Source organism: Myotis brandtii, unplaced genomic scaffold, assembly GCF_000412655.1.
Source record: "Myotis brandtii unplaced genomic scaffold, ASM41265v1 scaffold681, whole genome shotgun sequence".
Taxonomy (NCBI): domain Eukaryota; kingdom Metazoa; phylum Chordata; class Mammalia; order Chiroptera; family Vespertilionidae; genus Myotis; species Myotis brandtii.
Genome location: NW_005370660.1, coordinates 411,565 through 437,185, shown reverse-complemented (window position 1 = coordinate 437,185; position 25,621 = coordinate 411,565). Strand labels below are relative to the sequence as shown.

Sequence of the window (25,621 nt, the reverse complement as noted above, 5' to 3'; positions counted from 1 at the left end):
GCTTATGCATACACAAAGTAGCTGATATGTCAAGGCTCTCAGGGCTCTTGGAAATGCCACCCATTATGCATAATATGGGGCTGCTGGACCTTGTTTCCTGGCATCGATGTTTGCTCTGTGTCTGGGGTCACTGTGGTATCCAAGGTCGTTTCTCCCAAGGGTGTGGTCGTATCAGCAGCGTAGGGCTCGTAACCATCAGCCAATCCAGGGGTCATCAGTGGGTCAGCGGCTGCTGGGGTAACCCTGGGGGATCCCTTGCTGTGCCCTGCAGGGCCCCTGGCCAGGCTGGGAATATTGCCCTTTGGGAGAGCAAGAAGCCCTCCAAGGGCACTAGGCATTACTACCTCTGGAAGGAGAGCTGGGTTTTCTGGATTGGCTAGGTTGGCCTCCGGCACGGGGGAGCCTTGCACAACTCCTTCTCCCTTCTCTGGGCCTTTGGTTGCAGCGACGGGGGAGTCAAATTCCAGAGTAAAGTCCCCACCCTTGCCTAGATTGGGAGGCATCCCTCCAAGGCTCGGCCTCATGCCTCCAAATCCTGGGAAAATGGCTCCATAGGCCATGGGGCCTCCTCTGCCTCCCTGGAAAAAAACATTTACCAAAGACACCGTTATCACATATTATTACTATTCCATACTATTATACCTGGTCAGATTCACTGAGAAACCACAAAAAATGGACAGGGATATAAAGTCCTTGAGAACAGGACACTTATTTTGCCTCTATGGTATCTTTCAATGCTTCTAGCTAACAGAAGGCACTCAATGTTGAAATGCAATTTTTCTTTCAGTGATAGCATATGGGTGTATTTATTAATTTGACAAGATCTGTAGTTGCTGATGATTTGTTAATTCAGTATGGTTCTGTTTTGATTTGTGCTCTAACAGATGCAACATGAAATTTTCAAAGGAAAAAGTCAAATTGTGTGAGTCTATTAATTCACCTTTTAATGTTGTAATATGAGCGGATAATAACAGAATAAGACTATATTTGAATTAACTTATTAATGTCCTTTCAATTTTATAATAATAAAATGTTAAACTCGATTAGTTTTTTTTCTTTTTGATCTCTCAGTTTTGAGGTCTAAATGATTTATGAGCTGTTGAATTTGTTTTGAGGGGTTAAATGGTCAGAGAAGGAACAGGAACTTTGTGTGAACTGTATGTATTGTTTTTGGTTGGAAGCATTTGCTCTTCATTGACGTCTTTTCAAAAGAGATTTCTCCTCTCCTCATTGTCAAGAAATGGAGCAAAACCCTATGCTCAAGAAAGGCCATCTCTCAGAAATGTCTGTTTGGGAAATATGATGAAATCTTTGCACACTGCTTCAGGATCAAGCTTTGGTTTTGGAGCGGAACAATCTGAGTCACATGCTGTCTATAAGGCTGAATTCACAGCCAATGCCTTTTGCAGCCAGTCATCTGTGACTGTTCTCCATGGATATTATTTTAAGAAGAGTTTGAAGATATTACTCACCGCCATTTCTTCTGAGCTCATGATGCCAAGCCTGGTAGGAGCATTCTGTTAAAAAAGAAACACTGCTGACCCCTATTGTAGCAACTCAGTACTAAATTAAAGGTCATTTAGTTTTTCCTTAAATCTCAATATTAATGCTGTGTCCAGAGACTGAGTACAGTGGAGAGATGAGGATAATTGAAGAAATGTAGCCAATTTGGAAAATTCAGATAGCAAATTTACTTTTCTTTAATGTGTTGTGTGTGTGTGTGTGTGTGTGTCCAGAATTATCCAGATAGAAAATGTGTCTCTTTGCCATTTCAGTTGCTAATTTAGGCGTTCAGAGAATATGGAATCCATTGTGTGAGGACAGGATTTTATAATTTTAGCTCTTAAGGTAACATTTTTATTTATTTATTTATTTAATTATTTATTTATTTATTTATTTTATATGTGTTTTTATTGATTTCAGAGAGGAAAAGAGAGGGAGAGATAGAAGCATCAATGATGAGAGAGAATCATTGGTTGGTTGCGTCCTACTTGGGATTGAGCCTGCAATGAGGGCATGTGCCCTTGACCGGAATCGAACCTGGGATCCTTCAGTCTGCAGCCTGATGCTCTATCCACTTAGCACACCGGCTAGGGCATTAAAATAACATTTAATTAAAAATTATACTTTTCATAAAATATAGACTTACCAATTGGTTTGCTCCATAGGACATGTAAAACATTCCTGGATAAAGCTAAATATAAATACAATAATAATCACAAAATGCATTTTCCCAGGGAAAAACTTTGAAATAAAAGTGGTATTTAAAAAAACTTACTGAAGATGGTTTATTTTGGGCCAGCGGTCCCTGAGATATCAAACGGGCTATTGAGAATATCTTTAAGTGGTAGAAAACAGGATAAGTAATTCAGATTTACTACAACAACATGGGCAAACCTCCCATTACAGCCATTTCTAACACTTACGTGAAACACATTTTCAGATGTATTCATATGACAACAAAGTATTTAATATTTAAGAAAACAAAGGAACTCATACTTCATATTCATAATAAATGGAGCAATTTAAAATTTTTACTCTTCTTATTTAAATAAAGGATAGAGATATTTTTTTCCAGGAAAGTGTCATTGAGATGTGTACTTACGGATGGACCTTGTGGATCAGCAAAATCCATTCCTGGTAGCTGCATCACAGATAAATAGTAAGGTTACTAAACTACCAATTACTAAACAAACCGAACACACTCTTACTTATGAATATGACAAAACAATCTCAAAGAAGTTTCCCGATTTTTACTTTCATCAGTCTCAGGGGCTACAGACTAAGAGACTGCAATTGCCTTTTACTGACACGACTCAAGGGCAAGGGCAGAGATGCAGATGTATTTATGTGACAATGACGTATGTAGTATTTAAGAAAACAAGAAACTCATACTTCATATTCATAATAAATGGGGCAATTTAAAATTTTTACTCTTCTTTCTTAAAGGATAAAGATATTTTTCCCAAGAAAGTCTCATTGAGATCTGTACTTACGGATGGACCTTGGGGATCAGCAAAATCCATTCCTGGTAGCTGCATCACAGATAAACAGTAAAATTACTAAACTATCAAAATAAACAAACTGAACACACTCTTACTTATGAATATGATAAAACAATCTCAAGGAAGTTTCCCGATTTTTACTTTCATCAATCTCAGGGGCTACAGACTAAGAGACTGCAACTGGCTTTTACTGAAATGTCTCAAGTGCACAGCAGAGATGCAGATGTATTTATATGACAAGGAAGTATTTCATATTTAAGAAAACAAAGGAACTTATACTTTATATTCATAACAACTGGGGCAACTTAAAATTTTTACTCTTCTTTCTTAAAGGATAAAGATATTTTTTCCAGGAAAGTGTCATTGAGATGTGTACTTACGGATGGACCTTGTGGATCAGCAAAATCCATTCCTGGTAGCTGCATCACAGATAAATAGTAAGGTTACTAAACTACCAATTACTAAACAAACCGAACACACTCTTACTTATGAATATGATAAAACAATCTCAAAGAAGTGTCCAGATTTTTACTTTCTTTAGCTTGGGGCAACAGACTAAGAGACTGCAACTGCCTTTTACTGACACGACTCAAGTGCACAGGCAGAGATGCAGCGTGTCTCTAGTGGGTTTGCCTTGTCTTGCACAGTAGAAAGCAATGAGTTTTGGAATTGGAGCATACCAGGTTAGTTTGAATCCTGACTCTGCCACTTAAATTTTATGTTATGCTGGGAAAATTGTATAACCTCTCAAAGTCTGTCTTTTCCTTTTAAAAAAAGATAGTAATATTGATCTTTATAGGACTGTAATCAGGATGATATGGGGAATGTTAAATGCCTGCAGCATGTCAGTTACATGGTGCCTTCCTTTTCTGTCCATCACTCTTTCCTCTCCATTACTGTGATATTCTTTCCCAGGGCTGTCTTCTCTACTACCAGGTAGAGAAATAAGAATGCAACATACGACTCGCCATGCTGAGGGATCCATCACTCTTCTCCGTCCTTCCAACAGTGAAAAGGACCCCGATGATGGGAAGCCTGGACTTCTCTGGGCTTCCCTATTTTCTCTAAAAGCTTACATTTCTTCAACTAAGAAACCACATTTTAGAGACACAGACTCTTTTAGAATCCATGCCCCACCCCTGGTGGCAAATGACAGAAATGTTTTGTGTTCTACTCTCAGATATGTCAACTGCTCAAAACCATATTTGTATCTTCATGCATTATTCCCTGAAGCTCTGACTATTTAAATGTGCTCTCAAATAGGGTTTCTTTCATTAAGTTAGTGGGCGATCCTGATCTAACTTCAGGGGAAGGATTTACCTCGGCCTTTGGTGGCTTCTCTGATGGTGCCACCTGCTGTTGAATCATTGGCCCCTCTGCCTGCTGCAAGGGTGGCTGTCCGTGGTAAACCGGAGACTGAGGTCCTCCTTTCTGGACTGTGTCCTGGATGGCGGTGATCACGCTGGGCTGGTGGAAAGGTTTCTGCCCGGGCTGCTGAGGCTGCAGGGATGGCTGCGATGGGAGAGGTGGGGGATGCACAGGCAAAGAATATTCATACTGCAGAGAAATTTGAAAGGAGTGTCAGGATGCGATGGCTCACTGAACTGTGGTGTCTAGAATTTCTAAAGCAAAAGAGCTGGGAAATTTTCTACTTGGAGGAGTCTGCTCATGAAGGTAGGAAGCTATGTGAACGTCCTTGTAGAACGAGTCGTTTCCTCCTCTAGGTTCTCATAGTGGCCCCTGTGCATCTCTATTTTACCCCTTTCTCCCTGGATTACAATTTTTTTGTTACCAATCTTTGTCCCCAGTCAACTGAGGGAGGATATGTCTTATTTATTTTTATAGCCCCAGGACTTAACATAGCTCCTAACAAGTGCCTGGCACATGACAGATGCTTAATATAGTTTTGAGTTAATGAAAGGAGAAAGAGTAATTAAACAAAACACCAATCAAATTTCTGCACTACCGAGTCCATTTTGGAAACAATCAAGAGGAGAAACAGGCACCATGAACATAGCTGATTGTCCCACTAACTGTAGTTTGGTGGGCAATGCTACCTGTGGTGGGAGGCCATCTGGACTTATAAGTTCTTGTTAACACAACCATGTTTTGTTGATCTTTAAAAAATTATTTGTGGTAAATGGCTCCCTATTATTTTTAAATTGATTGCCAGCTCCTCAAAGTGACATGGATCTTACAACAACCATTGCCCTAAACTCTTAAAGCTTTTGTTCCTTATTTCTCCTTCATTACTTATGTCTCACAATTTAGCAGCTTGTAATATGTTGTCTTCTCTTATTTCCCAATCAGATCTGAAATTCCGTAAACCTTGGAGTCATTCTTAATCATCTTCACTTTCACTCCCAATCTACAATTTGATTTATGTATTAGGCACCTAATGAATAATGGTTAAAGTTAACTGATATATTTATTGATTGCTGTAAGGTTCATGATGTTTTAACCAGGACCTTTGGCATCAGTTTAAATGTGCTTTTTAAAGAATTATTTGGGGAATCTTGATTAAAATGAGAATTGCCCAGGATTTAGCCTGTTTCCATTTTGAGGATAGTTTATTGTTATTGCTGATATTTTTAACATAGATCTCATATTTGGGAGTCTATATCTTCGTATTTGAAATAAATGTTCAAATGGGTTGAAAATTTTGACCATTTTGTTTTAAATATTCCAAAGTACTAAAACTAGTTTTGATGTATTTGGTGTCTGGATAATTACTATAGTATGTTTGTTTATTACTCTGTGGGTATTATATGACAACTTAGAGAATGTAAGTAGAGGAAGATTTTAAGGCTTGGTGTTTCAAACAATTGATGTAACTAACTTACCTGTTGAGTTTCATGTTCCCTTGGTCTCATCCATGGGAAGGAGGAATGTGGCGGGAGGAGACCGTGCATCCACAAAGAATTAAGTGATTTCCCAAAGCCAAATCTTGAATACTAAAGTCATGGGGAGAAAAGATAGATAGAGAGAAATTTACTTCTATTTCAATATTGGCTTAAACTTGTTTTTCATTTTCCAAAAGATCCACAGAAAATGTAGAGATAGCAAAAGTAAGAGTGAGATTACTTAATTTAACATGGGTAGGCAAACACTCTCTTGCAACAGACTTACAGCCATTCTAAGCCAGACTGCAGTATCCTCATATACTTGTCTTGGATTTAGCTTTGTAAGTACTCATAATAAAATTGATAATGCAATTTTTTTTTTTACTAAAGAAAATTCAGTACTGTTTTTATTTCCCCTGCCATCCCATCTTAGAATCTTATTGTGCTTTAGGTTATCTCAGTTATTCATTAGTTCTTCCAAAATTTAGGCTATCTCCTGTTCACAAATATGTTCTATAAGTGACAATGTTGCTGCTAATATCACTATCATCACCATTAATACAGTCTTTGCAATAAGAAATATTTGAAAATAAGTTTACCTGAGAAAGCATGTTTAATCCCTGCAAGGTGCCCAATTGTCTCATTGTCTGTAAAGAAAAAAAAGTGGGTTACTGTTTACCACACATGTTCCTTTTCTGTACGACACAACGGATTTGGAAACATATACCATTAGCACAAAGTTTGGAGTGGGTCAATTTGAATAAAATAGAAGCAGACATTAATTATCACTGAAAAATGGAAACGTTGAATGTGTTTTTTTTCACTGTTGTTATTATTGCTATTAGAGTATTTAGCTTGCTTTCTATTATTAGTAGAGAAAAAGCACCATTTAATTGAGGTCACAGCGAAATATGGAAAAATAGCTCATTCAACTGAAATATAAATGTAATTATCAGGACTTTCCTTCGCTGACTCTTTTACCATACTTTGCCTTTTTAAAATTCAACTTGAAGAGGAATTTGAAAAAACAGACGAACAAAACAAAATAAGACCACCTCCATCTCCTTCCCAAACAAAAAAGTCCTCAAAATAAAAAATATAAAAGATGTTGGGAAAAATGGTAACTGGAGAGATTGTAAAACAAATACCAGCAAATCAATAGAAAGTCAATTTCAATGTATTAGGAAGAAGTTTAGAGTGCTTTGGTTGCATTTAAGCTAGAAAGTGAGAAAAAAATAACTCAGTGAAATCAGCTTGCATGTGAAATGGGCATCCAGCCAATATAGGTACTGATTGCCCCCAGATTGTTATAATATGAATAAATATTGAAAGGTTCTTGTGATACATTTATAATTTCATAAATATTCTTCTATTTGTAGCTGTCAATATATTTTATTAATATGGTCAAACAGTACTATTTTGCTGGGATTTTCTAATCAGAGTATATATTAGTTATGAGAAGTGCAATGAGACTACCACAGCAGGTACAATGTTAGTGTTATTTACAGGAGAATATATTAGTTATGAGAAGTGCAATGAGACTACCACAGATTACACAGCAGGTACAATGTTAGTGTTATTTACAGGAGTTCTTATAAATAACTGAATTTTGTAAGGTAAATTTTCTTCATCTGAACTTTATAATAGAAGATACTATGAGGAGAAGGAACTAAATATAAACCATTTATGACTTCAGACCAATGTGTTTGAATTAATATAGTAATTATATTAATGTAGTAAGAATGTTAACGTATATATAATCGGTATTAAATAATGTATATATGGTAGTTATTAAAATATTGCTTTGATTCACATACAGATGATGTTATGAGGAGTAAAGCACCTGAGAATTGGAAATGAGGTAAAATTATAAAACAAGGCTCTCAGAGATGCCATAAGCTTCTCCAGAACCACACAGGAGGACGGCCACTGCCTTCCCACACAGTGGGAAAACCGGAAACAGCCCATCACCTTTCTCCCCCCCAGGAACAAACAAACGTAAAAAGTTAACGTCAGTGCTCTGACAATACGTACCTCCAGGCTCAAACTAGCCATGCCTGGTGTCCCCGGCTGCCGAGGAAACACCTACATGGAAATAAGAATAATTTTGAGTGTTCTTCAGTGAGAAACTTCCTTAACCACCGGAAATAGAAAGTACAGTCAAGAGGCCAACATTTAATTTATTACCTAAATAACTTGAACTTTTGGGAAGAAAGAAGAATAATTTAAATTATTGGGGAATTAACATATTATTTTCAGAAATCATCTACCCTTTGTCTGCATCATAGTGCTATGTTGCTTTAAAAGCAAAATTTGATTTGTTTGAAAGTGGTATAATAAGTACATTAAAGCAACAAAGAAAAATACTGTAAAAGTAACTTCTATTCTTAAGTGTTATCATATAGAAGAGCAAAGGGGACAAACTTGAGGTCATTTTTCTTGTGTTTTTGACAAACTTACACGCTTCTGGTTGATGGAATGTGGCATGTGATCATGACTTTCAGCAAAACCCTGCCAAAACCCAACTTGCCTCCTATTCAAACAGCTTCAACAAGTCCTCCATTATCTTTAGTGAAAGATTACTTTTTGTATAAAGCAGTTGATCTGTGTTTATATTTGGGGGATCATATCAAAGGTATTTTTTTCTTAAATAAAAAAAGTTCTAGCTCTAAGTCATGAATTAAATAACAATAATTACATGAATGTAAATAGACAGAGGATACATTTCCCATGTGGCAGTGAAAGGAGAAGAACATGTAATTTGGCAGGCAGTCTGCTGGTGATCCCAAACAATTGTCTTGCTCCTATGGCAAAGTGGATCTGTCATAGGTGTGGAGTAGAATAGGTTCCAATAGTGTCAAGGTATTAGACTGATGATGGAGTCTGACCTCACCATCAGTATCAGACAAAGGTGAATTAGAATGGCAGCTTCAATTTTCTTTCATTTAAAATTCATGTTGAGCAATAGAATAGAAACTTTTTATTTGTAGACTTGAGGTTTGAGTCCTTGTAATCAGTTTTCATCCCCTTTCTCCAAAATGTTTAATTTTAAGAAACCCAAATAGCTAACCTTCTTTCTCAAGGAACTGAAATATTTTAAAGTTCATTTGAGGCTATGAGTTCCCCAGCCAAGAGACCATGCCATATTTACCTTTGTGTCTCAATGTCCAGCGCATTGCTGGGTACATGGCAGGTGCTTAGTCAACATTTGCCAAAAGCAGATAGCAGCCGAATAAAGTCCTCGTGAAAACAGAATCACATGCCATTGGCTGGAATAGTTCAGTGCTCAAAAGAATTGTATTCTTATAACATTTGCCAAAAGCAGATAGCAGCCGAATAAAGTCCTGTGCTCAAAAGAATTGTATTCTTATGAGATCACCTCAATATATGACAGAGTGGACCAGGTGTATGACTGTAACATACAATTAGCCCTATTGCCATGACATGTTTTGATTTAAGAAACTTCAGCTCTTGATCACACAATATCTTCCCTATATGGCAAATTTATTGTTTAATTACTAGCTTCAAATGGAATCACTAGCTCAGTTTTGTAGACATAGTAATTTGGCAAATATTGTTCTTTTCAAAGTGAAGAAAATGGACTTCACTTTTTTGAAGAAATTCTTTCCATTTCAATTTCATAATAGTAGCAAGTAGCTGATAAGAAAATTGTGCCATGGCATTGTGGAGACAACACAAATCTCTTCTCTTTGAATGAATGAAGGGAGACTTAGACATTGTCTTTGGAATATTTTAAATATCTTTTTGAATAGAAAAAATCATATATTTGACTTATTGCTTTTGGATGGTAAGGCTCATGTCTGGGCAACTACGACTTTTGGCTCAGTAGGAATTATAACACTGGATTAATTCAAATGAGTCCATGTATGGACTCTTGGCCCATGTCCTTCAGCGTTGTTTGAGGTCCAACAGTGTCTCTGCTGGGACGCACTCTAGAAGACTCGGACTTACCGGCACTGCAGAACTCGTTCCCAGGAGGCACAAGACCAGTATCAGGTTCTTCATCTTGAAAAGTGGGATCTGAAACAGAGTTAGGTTGGAGAATTACATCAGATAAATTTTTATTCCAGAATGGTTAAAAGACAATACCTCAAATGTGCTGAATCACTGATTTTCCAAAACAACCAGGTTGAAACAAAAACAAAAGCAACAACAAAAAACTAAATGTTGCTGAACAACTGATTTGTATTTACTAGTTTTTGGAAAGAATTGACAAGCAATTAGAAAATATCCAAGAACTTTCTGTGTGTGTGGAGCTACAACCTAAATGAACACGTAGGAACAACCTTCATACATATTCTTTAACTGCTGTGTTTCATTTTGTAAAACACCAATTGGAAAAATCCCTTCTACTATGTGAAATTTTGGTCTATTCAGTATCGTCCATAGGAAATGATACTTTGTTTCCTTCCAGAGTAAATTTTGAATTCATTGAAAATGTAATACAGACAATAATAATTCATAACAGACCTTTATTTGCAGATTTATAAGGCATATCATTCTATGTTTAGTTTGCCCACATAACCCAAACTTATATTTTTAAAATAAGAATGAACTTAATAGTTAAATTTCCAAAAGTTTAGTGGAAAATATTTCTAAAAATTGACTTTTTCTTTTTCTAAAATAAATGATCTCTTTAAAATGATTTTATAAGTTCAAAAGGCTCTTACCCTTACATGAACAAAAGTCTGTCTAGCCAAGAGATCTCTTCATCTTCTTATACTTTTATAAATTAGGCAATGTCACTAATAATCACAAATAGTAAAAAAACCCCACCAAAACACCTCATTGATAAGTCTTTTTTCTTTTTTATCCCCTCACTATAAAATGTTTATTAAATATAAGATACATTTAGATTTTATGCACCATAACCCAGCTTAGCACATTATTACAATTAGCAAATGTATTTTACCAAAATTCATTTTATGAGGTAGTACATTTATTTTTATTTATTTACTTATTTTTTTACGTGTGGATTTTAAAATTTAATGTTGTTAAAATATCTATACCACCCAAAGTGATATACATATTAAATGCAGTTCTATCAAAATCCCACCCTAAAATTCTTTTTTTAAAAAAAATTTATTTTATTGTTTAAAGTATTACAAATAGTAGTACATATGTCTCCTTTTTTTCTCCATTGACCCACCACCCCCGCAGCCTCCTTTACCCCCCAGCACATGCAAGTCTTTTTTCTTTAGCTGGAAGGTTATTAGACATATCTTCTCTGAAACTTGCTAATAATTTACAATAAGTTATTATTCTGGTGACAAATAAAGATAAATCCTCTTATAAAAGCTGCCTGCAGATAGGAAGAAAGATCTTACAGGAATCACAAGGAAATCATAAAATCACATTTTACCTTCAATGCTGGCCTGGTGATGCCAACCAAGATAGTTCTAAGAAAAGAAGATTAGTTTGTTTTTTTTTTTTCTGGACTGTGTGTATCTGGGACTTGCTCTGTATCTCTCATCAGAGTAGACCTGAAATCTTTATTTAAAGTGTCATCCCACCAATCAAAGTGAAGCAAAATGGGGGAAAAAAACACACCAAACTCTAGCCCACACCTTTTTACTGCATGCAAGGACATTGGCCTGGTAGAGTCTCATTATTTTTAATTGTAACTCAACCCCTGTATTTATTCAGAGAACTTGATTGCAGGGAAGATAGTGAAGGAATAATGGACATAAACTCTGAAGATAATCATTTTGGTGAGCCAGGGGGGAAATGCATGTAAAATAGGTTCAAAATAAACCATTATCTGTTTTGTGCAGGGTTTTATCTGCAGATAAAATTGGAAACCTAGTGCCAACATTCTCAAGATTTCCACCCTCATGTTTGTTGTGGTAAAAGTAACTCCCCCCCTATTCCCTCAACAAATACACAGTCTAGAAGGAAATACTAAAATAACTTTCTGGACTTGAAAGAGAGGATGAAAATATTAGGCAAATCATGTTATGATTCTTCCTCCCCCCACTATGAATTTCCTAGGTATTAGACTAGAGATAGCGAAGAATCACTTCAGGAAAACCTTTGGCGCATATTCTTTGGGGGGAGAGGGGAATACATCAGAACATTCTCCACGACCCAATCAAGCCCATGGGCACAACTCTCAGTTTGCTCTTTAGATAGACCCACTTTCAGGCACTGGTATTGCTTAAGAGGCTAACATCAACATGGATGTTTTTTTTTTCCCCATGAGCAAATAGGAATGTCTTGGATGTGAATTGAACTTTAGCTGCTTTTGTTATTTCTCTGACCCTCCTTGTCTTTCCAAAGTGTGATTTCTGACGTGAGAGGGATAAGAATTTAAGGTTGGTTTCTTAAAAAGGGATGAGTCAGTACACTCTTTAGGGAAGTAGGGATCTTGTTAATTATAGAGAACTTGGAGGAAGCTGGCATTATGGAAGAAGTATGTCTTCATACCTAAGTGTAGGCCTAAAAGCTTCAAATAATGTTACCCAAGAAGCTGCTCCTGAAAAATTATTTTCCATTGATAAAATAATAATTTTTAGGATGCAAAGAAATAAGGAATGGGAATATGTTTCATAAACAGCAAAATGTTATTGAAATGAAAAGTATTATTTTTGACTTCTCTCTTTCTCTCTTTATTCCAGCTCTGGTATTTGATCAAGTTCCTTAATTTCTCTAAGCCTGTTTCTTCTTCTTGTGATAGAAGAATAATCACTTAGCACACAGGCTTATTTTTTAAAAAATCTTTTTTCACAGTTTATTTATTTATTATTATTACTAGAGGCCTGGTGCACAAAAATTTGTGCATGGGGTGAGATGTCCCTCAGCCCGGCCTGTGCCCTCTTGCAGTCTGGGACCCCTCGGGGGATGACCACCTGCTGGTTTAGGCCTGCTCCCCAGGGGATTGGGCCTAAGCTGGCAATCAGACATCCCTCTGGCAGCCCGGGAGCCCTCGGGGGATGTCCATTTGCCAGTGGAGAGCAGGCCTAAGCTGCAGTCGGACATCCTTAGCGCTGCTGAGGAGGCGGGAGAGGCTCCCACCACCACCGCTCTACTGGCAGCCATCAGCCTGGCCTGTGGCTGAGCAGAGCTCCCCCTGTGGGAGCGCACTGACCACCAGGGGGCAGCTCCTGCATTGAGCATCTGCCCCCTGGTGGTCAGTGTGTGTCATAGTGACCAGTCATTCCCAGTCTTTCTGCTGTTAGGGTCAGTTTGCATATTACCCTTTTACTATATAGGATAGAGGCCTGGTGCATGGGTGGGGGCCGGCTGGTTTGCCCTGAAGGGTGTCCCAGATCAGGGTGGGGGTCCCGCTTGGGTGCCTGGCCAGCCTGGGTGAGGGGCTGATGGCTGTTTGCAGCTGGTCACACCCCCTTCAGGGTGGGGGCCCCCACTGGGGTGCCTGGCCAGCCTGGATGAGGGGATGATGGCTGTTTGCAGCTGGTCACACACCCTTCAGGGTGGGAGTCCCCACTGGGGTGCCTGGCCAGTTTATTTACCTTCTATAATTGAAACTTTGTAGCCTGGAGTGGAGCTCAGAGCCGGCCAGGGCTTGGCTTCCTCCATCGTCAGGGGCAACCCAAGGCTCCATCTCAGTGGCCACAGCCTGCTGAAAGCAGGTATCTGGGGTTTATTTACCTTCTATAATTGAAACTTTGTTGCCTGAGTGGAGCTCAGAGCCGGCCAGGACGGGTGGGAGGGAAAGCCTCCTGTGCTCCAGCTCTGTGGCCACGGCCGGCTGAAAGCAGGTTTCTGGGATTTATTTACCTTCTATAATTGAAACTTTGTTGCTTTGAGTGTAGCTTAGAGCAGGCCGCGGCAGGCGGGGAACCTTGGCTTCCTCCATCACTGGAGCAAGCAAGCCTCCTGCTCGTTCCAGCTCCGTGGCTGCCGGCTGCCATCTTGGTTGGCAGTTAATTTGCATATCTCGCTGATTAGCCACTGGGAGGTGTAGCGAAGGTATGGTCAATTACCATGTTTGTCTATTATTAGGTAAGATTATTTTTATTGATTTCAGAGAGGAAGGGAGAGATAGGAGCATCAATGATGAGAGAGAATCATTGACTGGCTGCCTCCTGCACACTCCACATTGAGGATTGAGCCTGCAACCCAGGCATGTGCCCTTGGCTGGAATCGGACCTGGGACCCTTTAATCCACAGGCCGACGCTCTATCGCTGAGCCAAACCGGCTAGGGCCAGTTAGGCTTGTTTTGAGGATTTGGTGAGGTGGTGAAGATGCAGCATCTGTCATACAGTGGGTGCTCAATAAATGGGATGATTGTCTATTTTGGTGGGAGAAACTACATGAAACATGGGACCACAAAGATGGTGTGTGTGTGTGTGTGTGTGTGTGTGCGTGCGTGCGTGTGTGTGTGTGTGCATGTGTGATAGGATGAGGAGCACTGGCAGTTAGGTCCGTGAGCTCCAAGGAGGGTAGAGCGGGACCTGATGGAAGGCATTTCCTCTGCATGGAAGTTGATACTAAACCCATGGAATTAAGCTTCCCAATGACTGCTAAACAGGAAATGGAGTTTGTGTATGTCTTTTATGGTTTACTAGTGACCCAGTGCATGGATTTGTGCACATTGAAAGGAAATTAATTAGAAGGTGGCTGGCGGGGCTGACATGCCCTGGAGCCAACCACCTGTGGTCCCTCCCTGGCGTCTGCAGAGTGAGCAGGGTCCCTCCAGCAGGTGGGGTCCCTCAGCCTGGCCTGCAGAGATTGGGCTGAAACAGGCTCTCCGACATGCCCCTGAGGAGTCCTGGAGTGTGAGAGGGCACTCTGCAAAGTTGGTGTCATACAAGGTGTGGAATGCAAACACAAGTGTGCAGTAAACCAGATTTGGGGCTGACAGTGCCCCAGTATTGAGATACTAGAGGCTCAGTGCATGAATTCGTGCACGGGTGAGGTCCCTCGGCCTGGCCTGAGATTGGGCCCATCAGGACCAGTCAGGGCACTGATGGGGGCGGGGGAGGGACCACTGGGGGTTGGCTGTGGGAGCGCACTAACCACCAGGGGGCAGATCCTGCATTGTGTGTCTGTCCCTAAGTGGTCAGTGCACATTATAGCTACCGTCCAGTCGTCAGGGCTTAACGGTCACTTAGGCTTTTATATATATATAGACTAGAGGCCTGGTGCACAGATTTGTGCACCAGTAGGGTCCCTTGTCCTGGTCTGTGGGGACCAGGATGAAACTGGCCCAGTGCATGGATTCGTGCACTGGTGGGGTCCTTCAGCCTGGCCTGTGGGGATTGGGCCGAATCCGTGCACTGGGTCTCCAAATTCCCCAAGGCGTCCCGGATTGCAAGAGGGTGCCTGGCACTGGCCTCATCTATGTGGCCATGTTCAACCTCCCGCCAGCTCCTGGAGGCAGGTGGGCTTGCAGATGGAGTCTTCAGGGTTAAAGCAACCCTGTTGGTGTAGCACAGACACATGTGGGCTTTTTGATGAGAGAGAATCCATAACATCTCTTCACAAACGTGTTTTTAACTGTTCTGAGATCACGCTCCCAGTCTTGGCGACTCTCAAATAGGCCTCAGCGATTCCACTCACCCGATGCAAAGACTGACCTAGGTTTCATGGAGACTGAACCCTCAACCCCCGGAGCAGCCACGTGCTTTCAAGAGGAAGGTCACCCTGGCTGCAGGTCCTTGCTTTTCATCACTTTGAATATTTCTTGCCACGGCCTTCTCTACACAGCAAAGCTCATTTAGAATTGAAGGCCAGAGAAAGAGCTTCACAGACAAGAAAAAGCTAAAGGAGTTCATCACCCCGATCGGGGGCAGGGTTGGCCGGCCAACCTCCTACATCCCCTCTCTGCAGCAGGCCCAGGCCAATTGGCCCCGATTGGGGCAGCCGGCTGGACTTCACTCAAGCACGAATTTGTGTACTGGGCCTCTAGTATAATATAAAACATTTTATATAGCATACAAATTAATCTCATGTTTGATGTAATTTTAAAAAAAATATTTTTTTTATTGATTTTTACAGAGAGGAAGGGAGAGGGATAGAGAGCTAGAAACATCGATGAGAGAGAAACACCGATCAGCTGCCTCCGGCACATCCCCCACTGGGGATGTGCCCGCAACCAAGGCACATGCCCTTGACCGGAATCGAACCTGGGACCCTTCAGTCCACAGGCCGACGCTCTATCCACTGAGCCAAACCAGTTAGGGCTGATGTAATTTTTGACAGATATTAAAAATAGGTTAAAATGCATTCCATGTAAATACTTGATATTTTACAGTAATTTCTTACACGTATATTTATTGGAGTCAGATGGAGCTCATTTTCCACCCCTCATGCCTTTATTTGCATGATGAGTTCCAAAAACTACATTCCTGGTAATTTTGACAGTAAGCAAAATTGGCATTTATTCTTTCAAACAAGGAAATTTGTGGCAAATTGTGTGTAATAGATACAATACTTTGTATGTTAAAATTGTGATTCATTTTATTTCCAGGATTATTATCATCTGCCAGTTGATGCCCGTTATAAACCCACTTCAGAAGGACTTTTGGAAGGATGAGTTGACCACAGGACAATACAAGATGACTTCAGCTCTTCACACAGCGACCCTACACACTGACATCAGAGTCACTTTTACAGCAGAGATGGTACTTGGGTCTCACCTTGCCCAGGAGAAGCCTCTGGTGTAGATAATTGGTAAGCAAGTCAGGAAACACGTCAGGAAACACTTGTGCTAGTCACATACCTGCCGAGTTTGCTAAAGAACATTTATTAAAGGCTTACTATGAACAGACCATCATATTACATTCAATGATGTAAAGAGGGACACTCAGACTTCTTTTCCTCAAAAACGTCAGTTGACATTATATGACACTGATACATGAACTGACATGAGTCTTATTATAAAATATCTCACCATGTAAAAGAAGATAGGGTGCAAAATGCTTTGCTGCTAAGAATGTGGGCTCTGGGGTCAGACTAGTCAGGTAGGGATAGATTCATGACTCTCTAGCTGTGTGTCTTGGACAGGTTACGTCACCATTCTGTACCTCAGTTTCCTCATCTGTAAAAGGGTACAAACAAAGGACTTGACAAAGGAGTAAATGAAATAGTGCACTGAAGTTCCTAGAACAGTGTCTGGTACATTGTAAGTATGCAATTAATGCAAATTATTACTGATTTAACATAATTATTAAAGGGATGTCAAACCAGGAGGTTATTAGAATGGGACAGACTTAATCGTAGAGGCATTCTTGCAGAAAGTGAATTTTAAATCCAGGATTGCAGCAAACAAAGAATATACACAGATAGTTTTAAGGTGAAAGATGCTTCATATTGATGGAATGACCTGTAAAAAGAAAGCTGATTGTGTGATAGTGAAAGTAAAGCAAATTGGCTGAGGCTGAATGACATTAGGGAATCTAGTGAGAAATATATCCAGTTAGTGGATGGGCTATAATCATGATGCCAAACATGAACTTAGCTAACTTGCATGCAGAAAAAGAAGAGAAACTTATTTGCCTCACCGTTTCCCCAGTTATTGCCATATCCATCTTCCAAAAGGAATGACCAAGGTTTCCAATTTTAGAAACACTTCTAGTCACCTGAACTAACAGCTCAGTCCGAGAACTAAGATAAACAACACAAAACACAAACAAAAACCAGACAGCTTGGGGACACTGGATATAGAACCTCTTTCCCACTACCTTAATAGGAATGTGTGTTTGTAATGGTCTTGGTGTCATTAAAATCAGGTTAGATTATGTTTTATATCATTAAGTCAAGAAAACAGAGGTACTATTCTAGATGTTTTGCCTTTAAAATAATGAAACGTGTTGGGATTCCTTACCCTTATCAATTTCTAGGCCAAGCACAGGCAGTATTCTGGTAGATTCACAGAACTCGGGTGCTGAATTCCAATCTTCTCCTTTCCTTCCCTGAAGAGCAGGCTTAACAAGTCAGGAGAAAGTGTTGAGGCTCTTTTTACTCCCCTTTCTTTTAAAATTGGGACTTAGAACAAGCCTCCTGAAGGAATTGCCTGTTTTCATTTTTTTCTGAGGCTCACACTAAGCCTCAAAGAGCCTACAGATGCCCCAAAGCTCACACTAAGCCTCAAAGACTCCTGAGATCCAATGCCTCCAAATCTTTTAGTTTTAGGTCAATAACTATAGACTACAAAGCCACAAACATGTCTAATCCGAGATACTTCTAGTTTCAGAGCCTCTTTCTCCAGCCCTCTCCAGACCTCTCCAGCCCACCCAGCTGCAGCTCTGCCCCTGCTGTGACAGACATGCCCTACAGTCCTGCGGGGGCTGCACCTGCACGGGATGGAGGGGTGGGGGAAGGGCTCCAGCAGCAACACTGGCCTTGGGTAGGGCTGTGGCCCCCAGTCCTTCTCATCTCTAGTCAGAAGGTCCACACTGCTCTGAATTTGTGATGTAGACCTTGATCCCGTCTTCAAGTCCCTCCATTTTCTTTTCTGCTTTCTAGAACTCCTGTTAGTTGGGGTGAGTGGAGTAGGCAGTGGGTCAACTTTAAACTTCATGTACCTGCACATTCCCCTGTGTTGAAGAGCACATTCTCTCCTAAGGCCAATGAATGGAGTATTATGGGTTATATAGTATAATACATGCAACATAATGTAAATGAAGACTGATGTTTCACATGATTACTTCTCTTGGATTTATTTTATCATTGAGAAGTAAATTTCAACTATTCGTATATAGACATAGATTACAGTAATGATTGTACAGTAAGACATTTTATTGTGACTGAAACACTGCATTGCACAGGGCATATGAAATGTTGGGTTAAACATCATCATTTTAAAAAAAATTTACTGACCATGGGAGTCTCCGGAATGGAGATTGGAGGATTTTACTGGATTTTAGATGGAGCAAGGTAACATTCAGCTGATATGGTAGAAATGTAGGGCTCTAATTACCCTGAACATTTTAAGAACAGCTTCTCCCAGAAAGAAGCCAGATTTCTTATTCAGGCAAGATGAAGATCCTGCCTCAGCATCTCTGGCTGAAACGCACAAGTGCAGAGAGGTACAAACCTGCACGCAAAAATAATAGAGAAAGTACCCGTGATCAAGCCCCTGTATTTCTCTTTAAAGCAGCAGAATGGATTTACCACTGCCTGGGTGCGCTGTGCCTTCCAGGATATCATAAAGTGCAGCATAAAACAGGGGGGGGAAGGGGGAAAGCTATGTATTGGTTTCCACTTTTACTCTACCTCTGGCGCTTTCCCTATGTGACTACATTTATTCCTCACAGGAGCCCAGGGGGCAGCTGTTATTACATTCCTGTTGTTCAGACATGGAAATGAGCATCAAGAGCTTTCACAGTTTCCTCAGAGCCACACAGGTAAATTGTAGGATCAAAGTTCTAATCCAGTCTGGGTCCAAAGCCCACAGCTCTCCCACCGTAGACATGTAACCCAACACGCAGGGCTGAAATAGCGGCTGCTCAGTGACGCTGGGGGAGAACGCCTGCCTCCCATTTGGCCTCCTTGGCTTCCTTCAAAGTCTTACAGGAGCGGCCGGAGGGAGGACTCCCAAGGTACATGATAGGTCTGCTCTTCCCAAAGTGTGTTCTGAGAAACCTGTTGAGATGCTCCTTGAAACAAAGGCCGTGTGGCTAAGTAGAAACATTGTATTTTATTTCTTCAAGCACGTCATTGGTTCGGGGAAACTCCATAATAAAGAAACTTTCCCCAAATTTTCCCCACATTTGGTTTTCTTATAAAATTTGTTGCCGAAACCGGTTTGGCTCAGTGGATAGAGCTTCGGCCTGCGGACTGAAAGGTCCCAGGTTCGATTCCGGTCAAGGGCATGTACCTTGGTTGCGGGCACATCCCCCGTGGGGAGTGTGCAGGAGGCAGCTGATCGATGTTTCTCTCTCATCGATGTTTCTAACTCTCTATCTCTCTCCCTTCCTCTCTGTAAAAAATCAATAAAAAATATATTAAAAAAAATTTGTTAGCCTGTGGACCTGATGTTCTGTAAAACATACCTTAGGAGATGCTACTGAAGGTGAAGTCTGTCACAGCCTGGAATGTGAGCCTTGAGGACAGGGGCTGCCATTTACTTTCTGTATCTCCAGTGCCTGGTACGTATAGTTGTTGACATTTATAGGGCACAGCATCCTATATAATAAAGAGATAATATGCAAATTGACCATCACGCCCTCACACAAGATGGCCCCCCTATGTGGGTGCAAGATGGCTGCCACAAGATGGCCATCAGGGGAGGGCAGTTAGGGGAGACCAGGTTGGCAGGGAGGGCAGTTGGGGGTGATCGGGCTGGCAGGGGAGCAGTTAGGTGTCAATCAGGCTATCAGGGGTGGTTAGGGGGTGATCAGGCAGGCAGGCAGAAGTGGTTAGGGGCAATCAGGCAGGCAGGCAGGCGAGTGGTTGGGAGCCAGCAGTCCTGGATTGTGAGAGGGATCCCAGATTGGAGAGGGTGCAGGCTGGGCTGAGGGACACCCCCCTCCCCAAGTGCACAGATTTCATGCATCGGGCCTCTAGTTTATTAAATAAGTGACTCAGCACATAAATGAACTCATCTGGCCACTCCAGACGGGTCTACCTGAGAAGAAGGGGCAGCACAGACACGCACTTATTCAGGGCGAGAGAGGAAGATCCTTCACTTTCAGTATCATGCTTAAGGACATGCAAGTCATCCCTCCTTAATCTTCTGAGATGTGTGTGAAATTGGATTGATTCCCGCATCGCTTTGGTGGAAAATGGGATGGAAGCAAGACAGTACATTTATTCAATATCTGTTAAATGATAGATGGTAAAGAGGCACTTTGTCTATGTTATTTCCTGTAATCTTCGTATCAGCCTTATAAAGTAAGTCTTATTGTCCACATCTTTAGAGATAATGACACAGGCTCCAAGAAGTTCAGGAACTTGCCAAAGACACATACCCAATAAGCATGTCAACATTTGAATTCAGGTCAGACTGACTCCCAAATCCATACATGCTGTCCACCCTATATCACACTGTCTCTAAGTAGGGAACTGGATTTGGATACTTGATATTAACACAGATTATTTACTTTGAGACTTAGATGTGCTTTGAATATGTTGTATATGAATTCTTAATATTAATTCACAAGATTAATTCATAGTAGTCGTTAAAATGGAAGAAAGCCCAGACTATTGACTCGATTACTTTCATTTGATTATGGGCTCCTCTATATATTTTTAAAAACAAACAAAAAATCAATTTCTACCCTGACTGGTTTGGCTCAGCGGATAGAGCGTCGGCTTGCGGACTCAAGGGTCCCAGGTTCGATTCTGGTCAAGGGCATGTACCTTGGTTGCGGGCACATCCCCAGTAGGGGGCGTGCAAGAGGCAGCTGATCGATGTTTCTCTCTCATCGATGTTTCTAACTCTCTATCCCTCTCTCCTCCTCTCTGTAAAAAATCAATAAAATATATATAAAAAAAACCCCCAATTCCTACCACTCTAAAGCCTGGAATTGTTAAGTTATGGTATAAGTGTTCTTCATAAAAAAAAGTATCCTTTTCTTTTTGTTTTTTAACCCTGTGGCTTTTTTAGACACTGTCTCTTTGCTCATTTCTTAGCTAAATTTTAGCATTTGTTCCAATTCTGCAAAGGCAAGAAAACTTACTGATTTTTTTTTCTTTGGAAGAGCTGGTCAGAACTGGCGGTCTCTGATTACAGGCCTAAGCCAACTTGGAGAAAATCACATTCTGTTCAGTCCACATTTCTGTCTGATAGGCAATGTCTGAAGGTGTCTGTGGGGGTAATTACTCAGGGAAAATATAGGCTAGAAAAACCAAGAAATGGGTAGACTATCTTTCCCCCCAAAAAACCAAAGAAATTACCATTAACAGAAAGTAAACCAGGAGAGTCAGCATGCCTAAAATTTTAGGTTTTCATGATTCAATTAAGAGACCAATTAAAACTGGAGAAACATTTTAAAGCGCATGAACAAAAAAATTTGTGAGATAAATATATCTGAAGGAATTAGAAAATGTGAATTTGCAAAATAGTTTCATTTCTCAAGATTATTTCTGTGGATGTGTGACTGCTAATGATGATTGTAAATGATATGAAACAACAATAAAGAATATGAATGAGCTCCTGCAATGTGCTAGGCATCTATTAAGCACTTGACATACACTATCTCATTTGAAAACTTGGAAGTTCAGTCCTTCTGAATGGTAGCCATGATCAAAGTTGGGGAGCAACTGCTCCCCTTTAACAGGACAAGCATTCTCCTTATTTTTCTTGTACCTGACTGGCTTCACTCATCTATGTTACCTGCCTTGCCTGGGCAGGCATTTTGTTTTTTGATGCCTGCTGTAAATCTCAAGTGCTTGTCACTATAGCATGAAGGGTAACTGACCAAATTCTTTCTATTCTCTCACAGAGCATACAATGTCATGTGGCTTACGCTGTTACACGTTGTAGTAACAAAATATGCTTCTTCATTAATGAAAGCAAAATAGGAACAGATGCATTTTCAGGCCTTATGGAGACGGATGTCATCCAACCCCTTGTAATTGCTCTGGTATCTGCCAGCAGCTTCAGGTCTTAGCAGACACTCAGCTTTCACATAGTGACAGTCACCATGATGGAGACGCAACTGTTGCCCATGCCACTTTGAATGCGCCAGCTATTACTAACTGCCTCTTCCTAAAAATTTCCAGTATAAATTTCCCCAGAGAGAGGAGCTGACTGATTCAACTCGTCACCATTCTCTGCAGGAGGTCTGCATTAGGCAGATCTTTTGAGACAGGGCACTCCACAGGCTGTTGGCCAGAGTACCCACCCTTAGTCCAACCATTTGTGTCCAGGGAGGCAGAGTGAAAAGGTCTGAGGCATGATTAAAGAGCCCTTTAGAAGGGGATGTGGGCCCAGCAGGCATTCTGAAGCTCCCACAAGGGTCTATGACTATCAGATACCTTTCTTGGCTTGTCCAGTTATAAGCTTCTTGACACAATGCTACAAAATATAATTCCTCCCATTTTTAAGGAAGATAAAAGCTTTCTAACCTTGGGATGGGCTTCATCTTTTTTTTTTTTACTCTATTTTTTCTTTAGCTCTCTTTTAAGAATTCTCTTTAGAGAAAATATTGGCAGAGGAGAGGATTGAAAGTTAGACCTGAAGTCACAACAAATTGTAAGGTTAATTCAAAGGTAAAAATTCTGGGAACCTCTATTGCAGTGACATTAATTGTATTTATTCCCATTAAACTGTTTCCACATAACCTACAGTTACATCGGACTCCTCATGAATGTCCTCAGTGCATCCGTACGGTCATTCACAAGTACTCACTGGTGATTTATGTGAGTGAGTCGGTGTTCTCCGATGCTGAGATTACAAAGGTGAATAATCACAGTCCCTTTCCTCAAGGAGCTAACAGTCTGTGAGAGAGTCAGACGTATAAGGAACTTATTAAAATTTGGTCTGCCCTAGCCGGTTTGGTTCAGTGGATAGATTGTTGACGTGTGGACCAAAAGGTCCCAGGTTCTATTCTGGTCAAGGACATGGGCATGTACCTTGGTTGCAGGCTCCTCTCTGGCCCGGGCCCTGGTCAGTGCATGTGCAGGAGGCAACCACTTGATGTGTTTCTTTCACACTGATGTTTCTCTTTGTCTTTCCCTCTCTCTTCCACTCTCTCTAAAAATCAATGGAAAAATATTCTCAGGTGAGGATTAAAAAAAAAAATTTGGTCTGACAAATGTTGTAATACAGGGATATGCCAGGAACTAAGAACTATGCTACCATATAAAGTTTAGATGTTGGCTTATTTACTCAACCAAAATTTACTGATTTCTAACTTGCACAAAGTATAGTGTAGGACATGGCGAATAATTATGCCTCCTAGAAGCTTACAGTCAGTTGAGGAAACAACAATGAACACACACACACACACACACACACACACACACACACCACGATCAGCACTGGTAGCCGAAGGCCGTAGGAGATTAAATTCCAACTACTTATAGAAAATAAAGCCATAGGATCTCAGAGAAAAGACCTGTCTGGGCAGGAGCAGTTTCAAAGCCCTAATTTCAAAGTGCCTTAAATGAGCCTTGAAAAGAGATAGGACCACAGGACAGAGAAGAGAGACAAGGTGTTTGAAGGTGGGGGTTGCAAATAGTACCTTTTGTTACCTTTAGCCCTGAAGCCCTCTTAATAGAATAAATGTTTTTCTTTCTGAAGTGAAATTAATTCCATAATCTACTTGCGCATGTACTTTAAAAACTAAATTACATTAAATATAATGTGCTTACTGTAATTTAAGTGAGAAAAAAGTATAATAAGCAGTGTGCATTTTAATATATAATGCTTGAGCATGACTACCCAAGAAACCAAAGTGAAATAGTCAGATGTTAGTACCTACTTGTGATGACTCAGAATTTAGAAGTAAAATTAAAAGCCATGCTGAACAAGAAGTAGAGGGAAATGAAAGAGCAGAGGTAAGTGGACAGAGAATAAAAACTAGTGCTAGGATTAGTAATAACACACTAGATCTGCCTATCTACTATGATAAGAAAAACAGGGAAATAACCTTAATTGCAGAAAAGATAACATGTCAGGACAAATTACAGATTGTTGAAGTGAGAAAATGAGGAAGTCTGATATTCTTGCCTTATTTATAAGTGTGTGTCCAAATCATTCCCTGTGTGTCATCGGAGGGAGATGAGACGGAATATTTCATTAAACAAATTCTATCTTAAAACCACACATTGAGGTGTACACTCTGTCTTTGAATATCCAAAACGACCACAGAGACCATATGCTTTGATAGCCAACAGGAAATCAGAGATCTATTGAAAAAAGAAAAAGCAACTCAAGGAACAATCAAGGTTTGTGGCAGATCGCTGAGAACTATAGGATTAAAAAGAACATTAGATTGAAGAACAGGAGGCAATTTCAAAGAAATTTCAAGTTGTAATGTTCATAACATATACAATATGTAACCATTTTGCCACAAAATTACAATAAAATACAAATTATTAAGAAATGTGTAGGTCTTTGCATTTCACGTATCTCAAATAACATGAATGGCATCTCAAATCGTCACTGTAAAATATTTGCAAACATCAGCTATCGGTTCAGATGATTCAAAGGTGGGACATTGGCTCAAACACCAAGTTGTGCCTGCCTTAAAGGACCTGATTTTTTACAATGGTTAGCAACGCTTGGAGACATCTGAGCAAAAACAAAACATTCTCTTCCCATGATTAAAAGGAAAGTGCAGACTAAAATATTCCATGTACATTAATATTGTGCAAAAAATACATTGTGTTATATATAAAAAAAGTTGAATCCCAAGCTCAGATATGCAAATTGCCCTATTTACCTCCATGAAAATGTGGTGGGACATTTGAAAGTCATGCAGGATGTGAACCAAATCTTGTTTGGCACTTCCCCATGCACAGCAGGACATTTAGCAGCACTGGCTCTTGCCACCCTATGTCAACAGCAGCTTTAATTGTGACAGCAAAAAAGTCAGCAACAATGGCCAATCCCCTCTCCCACAGGATCTTCCCATTTCCATTCCAAGGTCCTATTACTCTAAACCAGTGGTTTTCAACCTGTGGGTCTCGACCCCTTTGGCAATCGAACGACCCTTTCACAGGGGTCTCCTAAGACCATCCTGCATATCAGATATTTACATTACGATTCATAAAAGTAGCAACATTACAGTTATGAAGTAGCAACGAAAATAATTTTATGGTTGGGTCACAACATGAGGAACTGTTTTTAAAGGGCCAGAAGGTTGAGAACCACTGCCTAAAGCAATAAAAAA

The 25,621-nt window shown here is 40.3% G+C and overlaps 1 protein-coding gene across 1 annotated transcript; it reads right to left on the bottom strand.

Annotated features, from left to right (window-relative positions):
* Window positions 1–20,805, bottom strand: AMBN (ameloblastin (enamel matrix protein)). The gene is made up of 14 exons (XM_005881647.1): window positions 20,750–20,805; window positions 17,339–17,441; window positions 9,821–9,889; window positions 7,883–7,933; window positions 6,448–6,495; window positions 5,849–5,959; window positions 4,326–4,562; window positions 3,386–3,424; window positions 2,997–3,035; window positions 2,606–2,644; window positions 2,279–2,338; window positions 2,150–2,194; window positions 1,473–1,517; window positions 1–578 (listed from the first exon to the last, which is right to left on the bottom strand). The coding sequence occupies exons 1-14, from the start codon at window positions 20,803–20,805 to the stop codon at window positions 39–41; spliced, it is 1,482 nt and encodes a 493-aa protein (XP_005881709.1). The 3' UTR covers window positions 1–38.
* Window positions 20,806–25,621: the final 4,816 nt, after the last annotated feature.